The sequence below is a fragment of the Anolis carolinensis genome, unplaced genomic scaffold (genome assembly GCF_035594765.1).
Source record: "Anolis carolinensis isolate JA03-04 unplaced genomic scaffold, rAnoCar3.1.pri scaffold_7, whole genome shotgun sequence".
Lineage (NCBI taxonomy): Eukaryota > Metazoa > Chordata > Lepidosauria > Squamata > Dactyloidae > Anolis > Anolis carolinensis.
Window position 1 is genome coordinate 18,301,075 of NW_026943818.1, and position 17,600 is coordinate 18,318,674.

Consider the following 17,600-nt stretch of genomic DNA (forward strand, 5'->3'; position numbering starts at 1 on the left):
CTAGATCTTACTTTCGGGGGAGGCCTTATATTTAGCAATTCAGCAAAACTTCGACTAGGTCTTATTTTTCGGGGGTGTCTTATTTTCGGGGAAACAGGGTATTATCCAAAAGCCCCCAAATGAATCCAATGAGCTTCGGGTGGGTCGCACACTTCAGGAGCCCTCACCATTGCCTTACAATAACACCATGTGACATGTTTTCTGATCCTGGGTTATAAACGTCATCTCCTAATTGGTTCTATCATAAAACATGGGAAAAATAAATATAATGATGACACTATGTAACACGATTTCTGTTCCTGGGTTATAAACGTCATTTTCTAATTACAGTAGAGTCTCACTTATCCAACATAAACAGGCCGGCAGAACGTTGGATAAGCGAATATGTTGGATAATAAGGAGAAATTAAGGAAAAGCCTATTAAACATTAAATTAGGTTATGATGTTGCAAAGTATGCACCAAAACATCATGTTATACAACAAATTTGACAGAAAAAGTAGTTCAATACGCAGTAATGCTATGTAGTAATTACTGTATTTACGAATTTAGCACCAAAATATCACATTGTATTGAAAACATTGACTACAAAAATGTGTTGGATAATCCAGAACGTTGGATAAGTGAGACTGTACTGTAATTACTGTATTTATGAATTTAGCACCAAAATATCACGATGTATTGAAAACTTTGACTACAAAAATGTGTTGGATAATCCAGAACGTTGGATAAGCAAGACTCTACTGTATATATAACTTGTAAGCCGCCCTGAGTCCCCTTCGGGGTGAGAAGGGTGGGATAGAAATGTTGCTAATAAATAAATAATTATTAATATTGGAGGTCAGCTGTGGCTAGCAGTGCTGTGGAGTTCGAAGAGGCACGAATGGAGGGCAAAAGGGGTGAGAAGGGCCGATATCAATGTTGCTAATAAATAAATTATTATTATTGGAGGTCAGCTGTGACAGCAGTGACTAGCAGTGCTGTTCGAAGAGGCACGAATGGAAGGCGAAAGGGGTGAGAAGGGCGTGATATCAATGTCGCTAATAAATAAATATTATTGGAGGTCAGCTGTGTCTAGCAGTGATGTGGAGTTCGAAGAGGCACGAATGGAGGGCGAAAGGGGTGAGAAGGACGGGATATCAATGTCGCTAATAGATACATAATTATTATTGGAGGTCAACTGTGACTAGCAGTGCTGTGGAGTTCGAAGAGGCAAGAATGGAGAGTGAAAGGGGTGAGAAGGGCGGGATAGAAATGTCGCTAATAAATATTATTGGAGGTCAGCTGTGTCTAGCAGTGATGTGGAGTTTGAAGAGGCACGAATGGAGGGCGAAAGGGGTGAGAAGGGCGGGATATCAATGTCGCTAATAAATAAATAATTATTATTGGAGGTCAGCTGTGGCTAGCAGTGCTGTGGAGTTCGAAGAGGCAAGAATGGAGGGCGAAAGGGGTGAGAAGGGCGGGATAGAAATGTCGCTAATAAATATTATTGGAGGTCAGCTGTGTCTAGCAGTGATGTGGAGTTCGAAGAGGCACGAATGGAGGGCGAAAGGGGTGAGAAGGGCGGGATATCAATGTCGCTAATAGATACATAATTATTATTGGAGGTCAGCTGTGTCTAGCAGTGATGTGGAGTTCGAAGAGTTGGCCCGTCTGCCTCACGCTGAGGGAATGGGCGGTGTGCGCATGCGCCGGGTAGGAGCGCAGTCGCGCTCGCTCCTCCCACAAGTCTCGCGAGAACACGTCCGAGGAGGAGGAGGAGGAGGCGGCGGCGCCAAGATGGCGGAAGGTATCCGGGAGCGCTTGAGGGGAAGGGCGGGTTTGTTGGTCAAAGGCCGCTCCGGTGGCCGGGAAGCGTTTTTTTTGGGGTGGGGGGGGGGGAAAGGGGGAAGGGGCCCTGCCTTGCGAGAGTCCGAGGTGGGTTTGGTGTGGCGCTCACGTGAGGAAAGGGCCGGGTGGGCGAGGGCCGTGCTAGGCCGCGCCTCGAGGAGGGCGCCCTTTGGGTGGGTCTGCCTGCCTGCCTGTCTATCTATCTTTCTATCTGTATCTACTTCTTTTTTTATCTCTGTCTCTATATATGTATCTACCCATCTTTCTATGGATACTGGGGGCACCTCTCTCCAGTAACATGCTATGTTAATTATATATATATATATATATATATATATACTATATAATATACAATAATATATAAAATATAATATATTATATACACTATACATGTAATATTGATAATATGTAATACAATATTATACTAAGAATAATACAATATAGTAATATTAATTATATACTATATATTACATATGGGCCCCTGGTGGCACAGTGTGTTAAAGCGCTGAGCTGCTGAACTTGAGGACCGAAAGGTCCCAGGTTCAAATCCCGGGAGCGGAATGAGCTCCCGCTGTTAGCCCCAGCTTCTGCCAACCTAGCAGTTCAAAAACATGCAAATGTGAGTAGATCAATAGGTACCGCTCCGGCAGGAAGGTAACGGCGCTCCATGCAGTCATGCCAGCCACATGACTTTGGAGGTGTCTACGGACAATGCCAACTCTTCGGCTTAGAAATGGAGATGAGCACCAACCCCCAGAATCAGACATGACTGGATTTAATGTCAGGGGAAAACCTTTACCTTAACCTATATATTACATGTAATATTACTATTATTATGATTATTTATTCATTTCTATCCCGCTTTTCTCCCATGGGTGGGATTCAAAGCAGCGTACAGCATATAAAATTCATACAAATACACTGAACAGCAATACATAATCAATTAAAACATCATGTCCCGATTAAAACCCAATTAAGATATCAAATAAAACAAAAAAACTTACAACAAGCACCATATTAATGATATCCATAACCTCCAGCCACTAAAGTTATTTGTGAATTATTATCAAAGAATTTTTTTATCGAACTGCCATTGCCTATTTTCAGTCGTCTGGGAGGGCCTGGCTCCACAGAAAGGTTTTAATTTGCGAACGAAAGGCCATTAACAAGGGGGCTGATCATACCTCAATAATATTACAGTATAGCGATATAGTACAATATAGTAATTTAATGCTAATATTGTGTTATTCTAATAATATATTGTATGTACATATGATTTATAAGCCACTCGGGGTGAGAAGGGCAGGATATAAATGTCGTAAATAAATAAATATATCTGCTTCTCTTTCTAGCAATCACTTTCTATCAATTATTATTATTACTGTATTATTATTATTATTATTATTATTAGCGACATGTATATCCCGCTCTTCTCACCCTGAAGGGGACTCAGGGCAGCGTACAAGTTATATGTACGTACAATATATTATATTATTAGTCTAGCACAATATAAGCATTATATATTGTTATATTTTATTATACCACTGTGCTGCAATATTGTTAGTAATATTACATGCAATATACAATAATAATGTGTTATTATGATATTGTATTATAATATTATTAATATTATATGTATATACAATATAGTATATTATTAGTATAGCATAATATTAGTATTATATACTACTGTATTATATTGTTATATTGACACAGACATGGTGGAATGATGTCTTCCTGGACCCCCTTCAATCTACCTCTCTTTCCATTTAATATTTATTTATTTATTCATTCATTCAAATATACATACATTGTGAATGTTTGTTGTATACAGTGCAATACTTTCCAGCTATTAGTCTTTCATAATCATTTCTCAGATAATATATTTTCATTAAGGGGTCACAGTCTTCTATTTAAATAGGTATTATAGGCTCCAAATTGTTACCCGTTTCTTCCTTGTCTACAGTCTTATAGCTTCCCTTATATACATTCTAGTTTTACATTGAGATGTTGAATCATTGGTTGCCATTCATTAACAAAGTTCTCTAAAGGTTCTCCTCTTAAGTAGTTCTTTTATCCATTATCAGCAAATCTGTAATGTATTTTTCCCATTATTCTATGGGAGATAGCTGTGAGGGTTTCCAATATCTGGGGTATACTATTTGAGCTGCCACTGTCATGTAAAACAATTTTTTCCCAATTTCCTTTCTAGTTCTTCATTGGGCATGTTCACAAGGTACATTTGTGGTGTAATCGTTATTCCGATTTTCCACATTCCATTTTGTTTCATCTTTCCATCCCCAGGCAATTACCACCTTGCCTGCTAAAATCATCACTCTGAATACATCTTCTTTTTTGCATTCCTTAGTATTACCATTAACATAAAGTCCATATTTACTTGAATTGGTGTTTTAAATCATTTCTCCATTTTCTTTATTATTCTCTCCCCCGGCCCCAGTTATTGTGTTCGGGCATTTCCACCACATGTGGGTGGACTACCTTTGGTTTGCTCCATAATGCCAGCATGTTGAGCTTCCCATTCCCATATTGCGAATGGATCTAAGCATACGTATTTTTTAAATTTATATACTGTAATTTTATACTGTATTTAATAGTTTTTAACTGATTTATGTATTATTGATTTATTTTGTATAAGCACCTAATTGTGCCAGTGTTGTAAGCCGCCCCGAGTCCCTTTGGGTGAGAAGGGCGGGATATAAATATTGGGAATAGATAAATAAATAAATAAATTGCATAATTGGGCTAGGGTATTTTATTCTGTTCCATTTTAATTTCCCTAACTTCCTTCATTAGTTCCTCTATTGCTTGCCTTGTAAGCGGGCCTTTCCGCCATTTATTTTATAATGTTCTTATGATATCTTCATCGTCTTTGGTCATCAATTTATCTATTGCTCCTGCCAGCCCTTTCTCTGATTTCTGTCCTTTTTAAAGTATACCCTCCACCTTAATTTCCTTACCTATACATTCGCCATATTTCCCCACCGCAGCGTTGGCGGTGAACCCCGCCTCCTGAGGGGTGTGTGGCGCCTGCCAATCAATCGGGAGCGGGAGAGGATTCTCAGCGGGCCCAACTAGATATCCCAGAGGCCCCGAAGATGGCCGGCGTCATCGCCTCCCGGATGAGCTTCAGCTCCTTGAAGAGGAAGCAGCCCAAGACCTTCACCGTCCGCATCGTCACCATGGAGGCCGAGATGGAGTTCAACTGCGAGACCAAATGGAAAGGGAAGGACCTCTTTGACCTCGTCTGCCGGACGCTGGGGCTCCGCGAGACCTGGTTCTTTGGGCTGCAGTACATGATCAAGGACACCGTGGCCTGGCTCAAGATGGACAAGAAGGTCTTGGACCACGATGTCCCGAAGGAGGAGCCAGTCACCTTCCACTTCCTGGCCAAGTTCTACCCGGAGAACGCAGAGGAGGAACTGGTCCAGGAAATCACACAACACTTATTCTTTCTTCAGGTCAAGAAGCAGATTTTGGACGAGAAGATCTACTGTCCTCCTGAAGCCTCCGTCCTTCTCGCTTCCTACGCAGTCCAAGCCAAGTATGGAGATTATGATCCCGGTGTTCACAAACGTGGCTTCCTTGCTCAGGAAGAACTGCTTCCGAAACGGGTGGTCAACCTATACCAGATGACCCCGGAAATGTGGGAGGAAAGGATCACCGCTTGGTACAGCCAACATCGCGGAAGAGCCAGGGATGAGGCGGACATGGAGTACCTCAAGATCGCCCAGGACCTCGAGATGTATGGCGTCAACTATTTTGCAATCCGGAATAAGAAAGGAACCGAGCTGCTTCTGGGAGTGGACGCCTTGGGCCTCCATATCTACGACCCCGAAAACAAGCTGACCCCCAAAATCTCCTTCCAGTGGAATGAGATCCGCAACGTCTCCTACAGCGATAAGGAGTTCACCATTAAGCCCCTGGATAAGAAGATCGACGTCTTCAAGTTCAACTCCTCCAAGCTCCGGGTCAATAAACTGATCCTACAGCTCTGCATCGGAAACCATGACCTGTTCATGAGGAGGAGGAAGGCCGACTCCTTGGAGGTCCAGCAGATGAAGGCCCAGGCCCGGGAGGAGAAGGCCCGCAAGCAGATAGAACGGCAGTGCTTGGCGCGAGAGAAACATATGCGGGAGGAGGCCGAACGAAACCGGGACGAGTTGGAGCGGCGGCTGTTGCAACTGAAAGAAGAGGCGAGCATGGCCAACGAAGCCTTAATGCGCTCGGAGGAAACGGCGGACCTGCTGGCCGAAAAGACCCAGATCACCGAAGAGGAGGCGAAGCTCCTGGCCCAGAAAGCGGCCGAAGCCGAGCAGGAGATGCAGCGGATCAAGGCCACCGCCATCCGGACGGAGGAGGAGAAGCGGCTCATGGAGCAGAAAGTCCTGGGGGCCGAGATGCTGGCGCTCAAGATGGCAGAGGAGTCCGAGCGGAGGGCAAAGGAAGCCGACCAGCTCAAGCAGGACCTGCAAGAGGCGCGGGACTCGGAGCGAAGAGCCAAGCAGAAGCTCCTGGAAATCACCAACAAGTCCTACACACAGGCCATGAGTGCGAGTCCCGCCGCCGTGCTGCCCGCCGATTTGCCCTCCTACGGACACACCAGCGAGAGCCTCTCCTTCGACTTCAAAGATACGGATATGAAGAGACTGTCCATGGAGATCGAGAAAGAGAAGGTGGAATATATGGAGAAAAGCAAGCACCTCCAAGAACAGCTGAATGAGCTGAAGACAGAAATCGAGGCCTTGAAGCTGAAGGAGCGAGAGACCGCCATGGGTTTCTTGCACAACGAGAGCAACAGCAAGCACAGCACCATCGAGAGGCTGACCTTGCAGAGCACAAAATCCCGAGTGGCTTTCTTTGAGGAACTCTAAAGCAAACGGGTCGGGAGAGCCGTTAACGAACCCGATGCCGGAAACGAAGCCGCCGCCTGTCCTTTGACCTTGGACCCTTGTTTAAGTTTATTACATAAGCCTAATGCATTTATTCCGTTTGCCTCTCCCACCTTTTCTATTATCCTGCTAATTACCATTTATATTGTATAAATCTTTCACGCTATAATAGCCTTTACTCTCCATTTCCCTCCACCAATTGGAGTCAAACTGCTTCTCATGCAGGCCTTCTAAGGGCACCAGGGTGGGCTTGTGGCTCTCCATTATATCTTCTCATGATGTACATACAGTAGAGTCTCACTTATCCAGGCCTCGCTTATCCAAGTTTCTGGATTATCCAAGCCATTTTTGTAGTCAATGTTTTCAATATATCGTGATATTTTGGTGCTAAATTTGTAAATACAGTAATTACAACATAACATTACTGCGTATTGAACTACTTTTTCTGTCAAATTTGTTGTATAACATGATGTTTTGGTGCTTAATTTGTAAAATCATAACCTAATTTAATGTTTAATAATGCTTTTCCTTAATCCCTCCTTATTATCCAAGATATTCGCTTGTCCAAGCTTCTTCCAGCCCGTTTAACTTGGATAATTGAGACTCTACTGTACTTGCAAATACAGATATCCTAAAACACTTGATCCAAGCATTTTAGACAAATATTTTCAGTCCCCAATGGAAAAACAGAATATTTGTATTGCATTTTTGTATGTACCAGTCGATTGGGACATCCAGTGACAAGCAACAGTTATTTGCAATGGAGTTGCTCAGTTCCTCAACCCTCATTATTGCACAACTCAGAATTGTGTAACCTCTATCCAGATTTTCCAATTTGTGATGATTTTGCAGATTTGCTCTGACTTCCTTACATACAGTGTTGCCTATGTCATTTGTTTCCTCGGAAAATGTAGTTGGAGAATAGGAAGGAGATAGCAGTTTATTGTAAGAGGGTCAGCTTTGTTGGTTTCCTTTTCCTCTACGTTTCTGAAAAGCTTGTAGTTAGATGTTTGGTTTCTGACAGCTGGGTGAGCAGATGGCAATAGATCTGCACAGCAAAAACGTGGGCAGGAAGGTTTGTGAAAAGCAAATAGAACTTTCCTTGTTGGTAAAACTGCAAGGCACGGTTTTGCAACAGTTACTGCCGACAGCCACTTAAGGAAATATGGTAATTGGCCAAAATTAACCCTGAATAAATTGGGTCGGGTGAATCCTGTTTACAATTGTAGAGAAAAAAAGATGCGTTTTTGGCTTTTTAAATAATGTCCAGGCATGTTTCAGCAGTTGTCTGAGAAGAGACATCATATGTGAGAGAAGGTCTGCTTTGAGTTTTCTTGTGAAAAGAAAAGTGCAGTATAAATAAACATAATAATAAAAGAGAAATGCTTATTTTGAGATCTCTTTTTTTGTGAAAAGTTAGATTAAATATTACAAATGAAGAGCAATGTTGCATCAAACAAGGGCCATCTAGCTTAGTATTTTGAAGACACTGTGGCCAATAAAAGCCTCCAGCAGGACAGAAAAAGCTAATTATTTAAAAAATAACCTAATTGCAGAATACAATTAATTCTATTATCTCAGCTTATTGGAAGGGTAACAAAAAGAATGATGATTTTAAAACAAAAGTACATACACACTACATAACACGATTTTTGTTAGAAAGAAATAATAATAGTTACTGGACATTCAGAATTGTGCATAGAACTCTGGGTAGAGAATTGCAAATTTGGGAATAAAAGATATGCATCCCCTTTGGGGAGATAGAGGCGGGATATAAAAATTAAGTTGTTATTATTATTATTATTATATGCATGTTCAAAATGTTAGTTTTCCTGCTGATGGAAATTTGCTCCAACTTTTATATCTCACCAGAGAATTTCCCCGTCTGCTTTTATGGGTGAGAAGGGCGGGATATAAATGTTGGAAATAAATAAATAAATAAATAATGATGATGTTAAAAATCCGAGCCAAGTTCACATCAATCACACAAAATAATAATAATGAGGGCAGACAGCTTTGTCTCCTCTAGGTCATCTTAAAAAAGAGTGACCGCGTGACCTCCAGGCGACACAACATGAGCTACGTCCCCCTTTGCAAGGTTGTGATCCTTTTTTGTGCGTGTCGCCTTTTGCTTTGCAGAAGAGGTGGCCAAACTGGAGAAACACCTCATGCTTCTCCGCCAGGAATACGTCAAGCTGCAGAAGAAGCTGACCGAGACCGAGAGGCAATGCGCTCTCCTGGCCGCCCAGTCCAACAAAGAGAACGCCAGCGATTCCTTCATCAGCCGATTGCTTTCCATCATCTCCGAGCTCTATCAGCAGGATCAATACAGGTCAGGAAAGGCGAGAGGCTTTGACCCTCGGCCTTGGAGCTGGGGGGGGGCGGGGAGCAGTTGTGCAGTGAAAATCCCATTTTATTATTTATTTATGGCTGTCTGTCTGGGTTGGATTAGATGCTCCATGTGGTCGCTTTCAAATCTAGGATTCTATAGTTCTATTATTGTTGTTATTGTTATTAAGCAGAGGTTGGATGGCCATCTGTTGGGGGTGCTTTGATTGTGCTTTTCCTGCTTGGCAGAAGGGGGTTGGATTAGATGCTCCATGTGGTCGCTTTCAAATCTAGGATTCTAGTTCTTTAAAAAAAATTTTTTTTAAATTTATTTAAATTATTGAAAAATTGTTAATTTTACATATTCAGTACTTAAAACTTTATTCTTTAACAAATTTGCAATACAGAGTGATGTATATCATAGCTCCTATAGTATTTTCACTCTCTAACTATGTTACATACTCATATTATTTACTTTTTGTGACCCTTCACCTAGTGCTATCCCTTCACCCCAGACCAGCCGATTACAATATTTATTTCCAAAATTCTATTGTTTATTTCACAGGTTTTTTCCCCTTACCTTCTACATATACAAACTCTATAAATGTTCCCCATATCTTCCCAAAATCATCCTTTTTTAATAACCCTCTTTTAATTTTAATATTACATGTCAATTTATCATAGGATACTAAGTTCTATTATTATTGTTATTAAGCAGAGGTTGGATGGCCATCTGTTGGGGGTGCTTTGATTGTGCTTTTCCTGCTTGGCAGAAGTGGGTTGGATTAGATGCTCGATGTGGTCACTTTCAAGTCTAGGATTCTATAATTCTTTTATTATTATTATTATTATTATTATTATTATTATTATTATTATTATTATTATTATTAGTATCATCATCATCATTGTATTGTTATTGTTATTAAGCAGAGGCTGGGTGGACATCTGTCGGGGTGCATTGACTTTTCTTACAAGGCAGAAAGAAGGGGGTTGAATTAGATGGCCTGTGTGTTCTTTCCAATTCTATGATTCAGAACCCGAAAAATATGCAAAAGATTGTGTTTGATCCCATCTCCTCACCTTAGTCCTGAATTTTGTTGCAATCCTGGCAAGTGCCATCAAGTCCCCTCAAGCCCTGCTGTGTGTGTCTGTGTCTGTTGTGTTTCTCCAGTGACCTGAAGATAAAGGTTGGGGACAAGAGCATCAGCGCTCACAAATTCGTCTTGGCAGCCCGGAGCGAGTCTTGGAGCCTGGCCAACCTGGCCTCCACGGAAGAGATGGATCTGTCAGGTCTATTCATAGTCATATATTTATATTTAAATATTATTGTGTATGGATTACAAGCAGAAAGAGAAAACCAAGTTCAAATAATACAACAACCAGCAGAAACTGTACAGTTATGTCATCTTATCAAACCCAGTCCCTCCTTCCCTGCACCCGTGAACCTACCATGCTACTCAATGTGAATCTTATTATTATTATAATTATTAACGTTGAGGCTGGGTGGCCATCTGTCAGGGGTGCTTTGCTTGTGCTCTTGGTGCACAAAGGCAGAAGGGGGTTGGACTAAATGGCCCAAGGGGTCTCTTCCAATGCTCTTTGTTATTTTTATTATGATTATGATTATTAACATTGAGGCTGTATTTGTTCCCATTTTGTTTGTTTTATTTCAAAATAAGATCTGTGCAGTGTGCATAGGAACTTGTTCATCTTTTTTAAAAAAACAAACTATAGACTGCCCCTCCAACGGTCTGAGGAACCGTGAACTGACCCCCTGTTTAAAAAGTTTGGGGACCCCTGGGCTAGACTCTCTATAATAATAATAATAATTGCAAAAGGCCACCCTACTGGGATCTGCGTGCATAATCCGAAAATACATCACACAGTCCTAGACACTTGGGAAGTGTTTGACTTGTGATTTTGTGATATGAAATCCAGCATGTCTATCTTGTTTGCTGTGTCATACAATATTATTATTATTATTATTATTATTATTATTATTATTATTATTATCTTGGAGGAGAGGAATAAAATTGTAATTGTGCAATGTATTAGAAGTAGTAATCCCAAGAGCCAGTGATAAAGTGCAGAAGACTAGGTGGTAGGGCGAAAGCGGGACTCAGTCAACTGTTCATCTCAGTGTATAATGTTTTCCTCCCAGACGCTGACCCCGATGTGACCATGGCGATGCTGCACTGGATCTACACCGATGATTTGGAGCTGAGGGAGGACGACCTCTTCCTCACGGAGCTGATGAAGCTCGCCAACCGGTTCCAGCTGAAGCTCCTCCGGGAAAGGCAAGTTTCGGGATCAACAGCAGCATGGTTTGACCAAAGCTGAACAGAGTGGGACTAAGATTTCCCTCCATCTGGACCCCAGACTCCTCTGAATGCAGCCCAGAATTGCATTGGCCTTTTTAGTTGCTGCATCACTCTCTTGTGCTCAGTTGAAAAATGTCAAACGAAAGCCATTTCTGGTTGCTTTTTGCTCATTTCTGATTGCTTTTTTCTTTCTGTTCCTGTCTTGCCAGATGTGAAAAAGGAGTCATGTCACTGGTCAACGTCCGGAACTGCATCCGCTTCTATCAAACGGCCGAAGAACTGAATGCTGGCACTTTGATGAACTACTGTGCGGAGATCATTGCTAGTCATTGGGTGAGAGACAAGGGCATAGATGGGCTTCCGGGGGACAGACTTAAGAACAATATGGAACACTGCGATTTTTCTCCCTGAGTTATCAATATAATTTCCTAATTGGTTCTTTCATCAAAACATGGGAAAGGATTATTACATTGCAAAAACTTTGGTTTTTGCGGCAGGCAGCACAGTATATTATATTATTATATTTGTATTATTATATTATTGTGTAAGTATATTTGTATTATTATATTATAATTATATTTACAATTGTATTATTATATCATGTTATTATATATTACACAAAGTAACACAATTTTTTCCTGGGTTATCAATATCATTTCCTAATTCGTTCTTTCATAAAAATATGGGAAAAGTTTATTAAATTTATATAAAATATTATATTATTATATTATTATAATATTATTATATAATATATTATATATTATCAATGTCATTTCCTAATTGGTTTTGTCATAAAAACTATGGAGAAACATCCTGCAGCACTTTTTGCTCTAGTTTTTCAATGAATCTCTCAACCAATTCAACGAGAGTTTATGGCAACCATAAAAACAAAGTTTCTGGAGTCAAACAACTACAGTAGAGTCTTGCTTATCCAATGTAAACAGGCCGGCAGAACGTTGGATAGGGGGAAATGTTGGATAATAAGTCGAGGCAGTCTTGGTAGGAATCCAGTAATTGGTTCTCTGCTGATGTTTCTGGCATTTTGTGATCGCAAAGGATCTCTGTGTTGTGGAGACCAGGATCAGGAACTTCTCTGCTTCATCTTGCTTTGTTTTGTTTTCTAGGATGACTTGAGGAAAGAAGACTTCAGCACGATGAGCGCCCAGCTTTTGTACAAAATGATCAAATCCAAAACCGAGTTCCCTTTGCACAAAGCAATCAAAGTGGAAAGAGAGGACGTCGTGTTCCTGTACCTCATTGAAATGGATTCGCAGGTAAAAGGAGATAATTGGTATTTCTGTTGCAACTGGATATGGTTCCAGCCAACATGGCCAAGCACTAACAACCTCAGGTGTCATTTTCCAGGGTCTCCCCCCCATTTATTTCTCGTGGCAGCCAAGAGTTGGAAGGGACCCCCAGAGGTCACCCAGTCCAATCCCCTTCTTCCCATTCCCTGTGCCATCTTGCCTCCCAGACGTTTATTATTATTATTACAGAGACTGCATGGCCATCTATTGGGGGTGCTTTGATTGTGCTTTTCCTGCATGGTAGAAAGGGGTTGAACTAGATGGCCCCTGGGATTTCTGTTGTTGTTGTTGTTGTAGAAAGGTGTTGAACTACATGGCCCCTGGGATTTCTGTTGTTGTTGTTGTTGTTGTTGTTGTTGTAGAAAGGGGTTGAACTAGATGGCCCCTGGGATTTCTGTTGTTGTTGTTGTTGTTGTTGTTATTATTATTATTATTATTATTATTATTACTACTACTACTACTACAGCTGTTGGATGGCACTCTGTTGGGGTTGCTTTTATTGTGCTTTTCCTGCCTGGCAGAATGGATTTGAACTGGATGGCCCCTGGGATTTCTGCTATTATTATTATTATTATTATTATTACTACTACTACTACTATGTATGAGAAAGGCTGGGTGGCCATCTGATTTATTACGGCTTCTGACCCGTGTAGACACCCCGAGTCCCTGCTGGGAGATGGTGGCGGGGTAGAAAAATAAAGTATTTTTATTATTATGACATAGAAAACAAGATAGATATGCTGGATTTCGTATCACAGAATCACAAGTCGAACGCTTCCCAAGTGTCTAGGACTGTGTGATGTATTTTCGGATGATGTGTGCAGATCCCAGCAGGGTGGCCTTTTGCAGTTGGCAGATCGTGATTTTGTCAATGTCTATTGTTTCCAAATGCCGACTGAGATCTATTATTATTATTATTATTATTATTATTATTATTATTATTATTATTAGTATTATTATCTGTTGGGTGTGCTTTGATTGTGGTTTTCCTGCGTAATCTAATATAATTTAGAAACATTTTTGAGGGCTCCGGGAGAAGCTGGAGAAGTGTGGGAAGCCCTGGAACGTAATCCCTGACTGCCGTGTGTTCCCTGCAGCTTCCTGGGAAGTTGAACGAGCCGGACGGCAACGGAGACCTGGCTCTGGACCTGGCTCTCTCTCGGAGGCTGGAAAGCATCGCCAGCACCTTGGTGAACTCCAAGGCCGACATCGACCTGGCGGACAAGAGGGGCTGGAGCCTGCTGCACAAGGCCATCCAGAGGGGTGAGGAGCCTCTCCCTTCCTTCCTTCCTTCCTTCATTCCTTCTTTCATCCCTCCTTCCTCTTGCTTTCCTTTCTTCATTTCCCCTCTTGTTCCTTCCTCCCTGAATGATTTCATGTCACGTCGAGGACAGCAGGCGAAACAGAAGGCCAAACTTGTGAGCTGTCACCGAGAACCAACGCTCCGCCGTTCTTTTGAGGGAGAATAAAACTTCCCGTGGTGTAGGTTTTCCTTCTCACCCTCTCCTTTTTCTTCCCCCCAAAGGAGATACATTTGCTGCTCATTTCCTGATCCGGAACGGGGCCCGGGTCAACGCGGCCACGCTGGGGGAGCAGGAGACCCCGCTGCACATTGTGTCCTCCCACAACCCCAGGAAGCACAAGGCGGATGCCGCGGGGGAGGCGGCGGCACACATCGCGGAGGCCCTCCTCAAGGCCGGCGCCAACCCCAACATGCAGGACAGCCAGGGAAGGTGAGGCCGGGCAGGGCGGCTTACATGGGGCCAAGCACACAGAAAATAGAGGAATTGATCAGCAACTGAACATACTAGAAAGGTTTGGGGAGAATTCATTATGATTTATAGTTGTAGGGACTGGGATGTATAGTTCACCTGCAATCTAAGAGCACTCTGAAGGCGTGACAATAGTGGATTCCCTCATTGATGGATCTGCCTTTTCTCTTTGCTTCCCTTAGGACGCCGTTGCACGTCTCTGTTCTGATGAGGAATGAGCCGGTTTTCAGCCAGCTTCTCCACTGCAAGCAGTAAGTCCTCTCTTGTTGATTTTATTTTTAAATGAGATTACTCTTCCTGATCGCCCTATATTTTATCCTGAGCCTTATGTTGAGCCTGTATAATTTTTGCCTCTCTCTATATATTGCTCTGTGCTCAGACTCAATGTTCTGATATGCTGTTTGTTTTATGCTGTTATATGGTTTTATTGTTTATATTGGTTTTAATGTATGACTGTTTTTTGTATGTGACTTTGGGCTTGTTCCCCATGTGAGCCGCCCCGAGTCCCCCTGGGGGAGATGGGAGCGGGATATAAAAATAAAGTGTTGTTATTATTATTATTATTATTATTATTATTATTATTATTATTATTATTATTATTAAGTCTGTGCCAAACTTGTTAATAGGACACTTTTAGCATTTGATAGGTTTTAAAGCCCATGTACCTGAACTCACATTACCCTTTAAAATATATATATTTAAAGTATTTTCAATGATTATATTAAAGCATTTAACACACTCCAGTTGCCTTGTGACATTGTCTGTTCCCCAATCCCCCCCAACATCCTTGATATCATATTATAGAAATACAGCTCTAATTAGGAAAGGGCTATGGAAGAAGCAGTGAGCGGGGCAATATATTTTAATGTTTGTGTATATATATAATTATTTTATGCCCCGACAGCCAATCAGCTGTCGATACATGCCTTTCCAGTCAACCATTACATCATGGTGTCTGTTTACAAATCCTCACAACTATAACCTGCAATATCATGGGAGGGAGAGCCATTGGTGTAGCCTAATAGGTGGAAATTATAGATGTTTGTGGAAGTGAAAATGGGCACCCCCACTTTTATTATGTGTATAGATAAGATACATATCTTGCAGTTTCATACTAATTCCCAATGTTTTTATGACATTACCAGTTAGGAAATGACCTTGATGACACAAGGTAACACTCCTCACCATCTTGTTTATGTGCCTGTTAGGCTGGACCTGGAGCTGAAGACGCACGAGGGCAGCACGGCGCTGTGGCTGGCCGTCCAGTTCATCACAGTCTCCTCGGACCCTTCCGTCAACCCCTTTGAGGACGCCCCGGTCCAGAACGGGACCTTCTTCGACGAAAACAGCTTTGCCGCCCGGCTGATCCAGAGAGGCAGCAACACAGACGCCCCGGACGCTCTCACAGGTTGGCGGGTTGGGTTCCCTTGCCCCTTGATAACCCATTAGTCCCCCTTTGGGTTCCAACCCCTTTTAGAACCCCTTTTCGATACCCGAGAAAGCCTTTCTGGTCTCATCTTACAAAGGTTTTCTTTCAATGACATTTTCAAGCATTTTGTCCAGACTGTTTCCCAGTTGTTCCGTCTGTGTGTGTTGACCGGTGTTTGGCGTCCACATCACCATAACAATCACCCTATGTAACTACAGTAAAATGATACATTTTAATATATTGGGTTTATGGTTCCCGTCCCCTTGATCAGGTCATGTAAGTGTTATTTATTTCTATAATTGTATTTTTACTTTGCTTAATAATGTGTTATTATGTTGTTATTTAATGTTTGTGTTGTTTTTATGATTGGAAACCGCCCTGAGTCCCATCCGGGAGATAGGGCGGTATATAAATAATTTTTTTAATTATTATTATTATTATTATTATATTTATTATTATATTTATTATTTATTTATTACAATATTTATATCCCGCCCTACTCACCCAATAGAGGACTCAGGACGGATTACAATAAAACACATATATAAAATTATACAATACATTGTGAATCAATTAAAAAGTTATTAAATTACATCAGACATTCATAAAAACACTTATAAAATACAGATGGGCATGTTCCGAGCCTAAAAGACTGGGTCTGTCAATTGAGTTCCAGCATACATAATCATAATAATTAGTGCTGCTAATTGTTATTCGAAAGCCTGGCCCCACAACCAAGTTTTGACTTTCCTACGGAAGAAAGAAATTATAGTAAATTTATTATGCTCAGCAGATCAGATAACAAAAACCAAGTTAACGAACGCATGATGACTTTTGGAAAATAATGTCCAGGGACTGGCAAAGCGATTAGGAAACAACATTTATAACCCAGGAACAAAATCGCGAGGGTTTATTTCTGAAAGTGAGTTCACATAGTGCCATAGAATCATACAAGAAGGCCATACAGCGCAATAATAATAATAATAATAATAATAGTATGCACATCGGAAATACACCACACAGTCCTAAACACTTGGGAAGTTCTCGACTTGTGATTTTGTGATACGAAATCTAGCATATATATTTTGTTTGCTGTGTCATACTCTATCGTCGTTTCACCCAGGAGAAGGTGATGCCATTGTCAAACCCGGTCTCTAACTCGGTGTGCTTTTTGTCCTTTTAGGGAACTGCCTGCTGCAGAGAGCCGCCCAGAGCGGGAACGAGGCTGCGGCGCTCTTCCTGGCCACGCACGGGGCCACCGTCAACCACAGGAATAAACGGGTAATCCTCATAATGTGACATGGCATTGCTGGGCCTCCTTCCCATTCAAATGCCCCCAGAATGGCAGTAAAAGGTCTCCCTGGGAATGCATTAAGAGTAAGGACGTTCTTGCTTTTCCAAGATCTGGGGGTATTCCCATGTTACTTATTTATTATATTGATTTATTTATTTTCTACGTTTATATCCCGCCCTTCTCATCCCGAAGGGGACTCAGAGCACCTTACAAATAATATGTACATACAATATATTATATCATTAGCATAGCACAATATTCACCTTAAATTGCTATATTGTACTATACCACTATACTGCAATATTATTAGTAATATTTGGTTTTACTGTTGTATTTTATTATACTGTTGGGCGTGGTCCCTTTGTAAGCCGCCCCGAGTCCCCAAGGGGAGATGGAGGCGGGATACAAATA

At 41.6% G+C, this 17,600-nt stretch overlaps 2 protein-coding genes across 2 annotated transcripts in view; both read left to right on the forward strand.

Moving 5' to 3' along the window:
• The first annotated feature begins 1,697 nt into the window (after positions 1-1,697).
• The window catches only part of ankfy1 (ankyrin repeat and FYVE domain containing 1), a 33,459-nt gene continuing 17,556 nt past the window's right edge, over positions 1,698-17,600 (forward strand). Inside the window, exons 1-11 of the mRNA XM_003226580.4 lie at positions 1,698-1,787; positions 8,878-9,070; positions 10,238-10,356; positions 11,228-11,363; positions 11,597-11,720; positions 12,512-12,661; positions 13,792-13,957; positions 14,220-14,427; positions 14,649-14,717; positions 15,675-15,874; positions 17,079-17,176. Of these exons, the coding sequence (XP_003226628.1) occupies positions 1,778-1,787; positions 8,878-9,070; positions 10,238-10,356; positions 11,228-11,363; positions 11,597-11,720; positions 12,512-12,661; positions 13,792-13,957; positions 14,220-14,427; positions 14,649-14,717; positions 15,675-15,874; positions 17,079-17,176 (1,473 nt within the window). The 5' untranslated portion in view covers positions 1,698-1,777. The remainder of the gene's footprint in view (positions 1,788-8,877; positions 9,071-10,237; positions 10,357-11,227; positions 11,364-11,596; positions 11,721-12,511; positions 12,662-13,791; positions 13,958-14,219; positions 14,428-14,648; positions 14,718-15,674; positions 15,875-17,078; positions 17,177-17,600) is intronic.
• On the forward strand, positions 1,741-8,121 carry LOC100555363 (merlin-like). The gene is made up of 2 exons (XM_062960256.1): positions 1,741-1,787; positions 4,837-8,121. The coding sequence occupies exon 2, from the start codon at positions 4,945-4,947 to the stop codon at positions 6,718-6,720; it is 1,776 nt and encodes a 591-aa protein (XP_062816326.1). The 5' UTR covers positions 1,741-1,787; positions 4,837-4,944; the 3' UTR covers positions 6,721-8,121.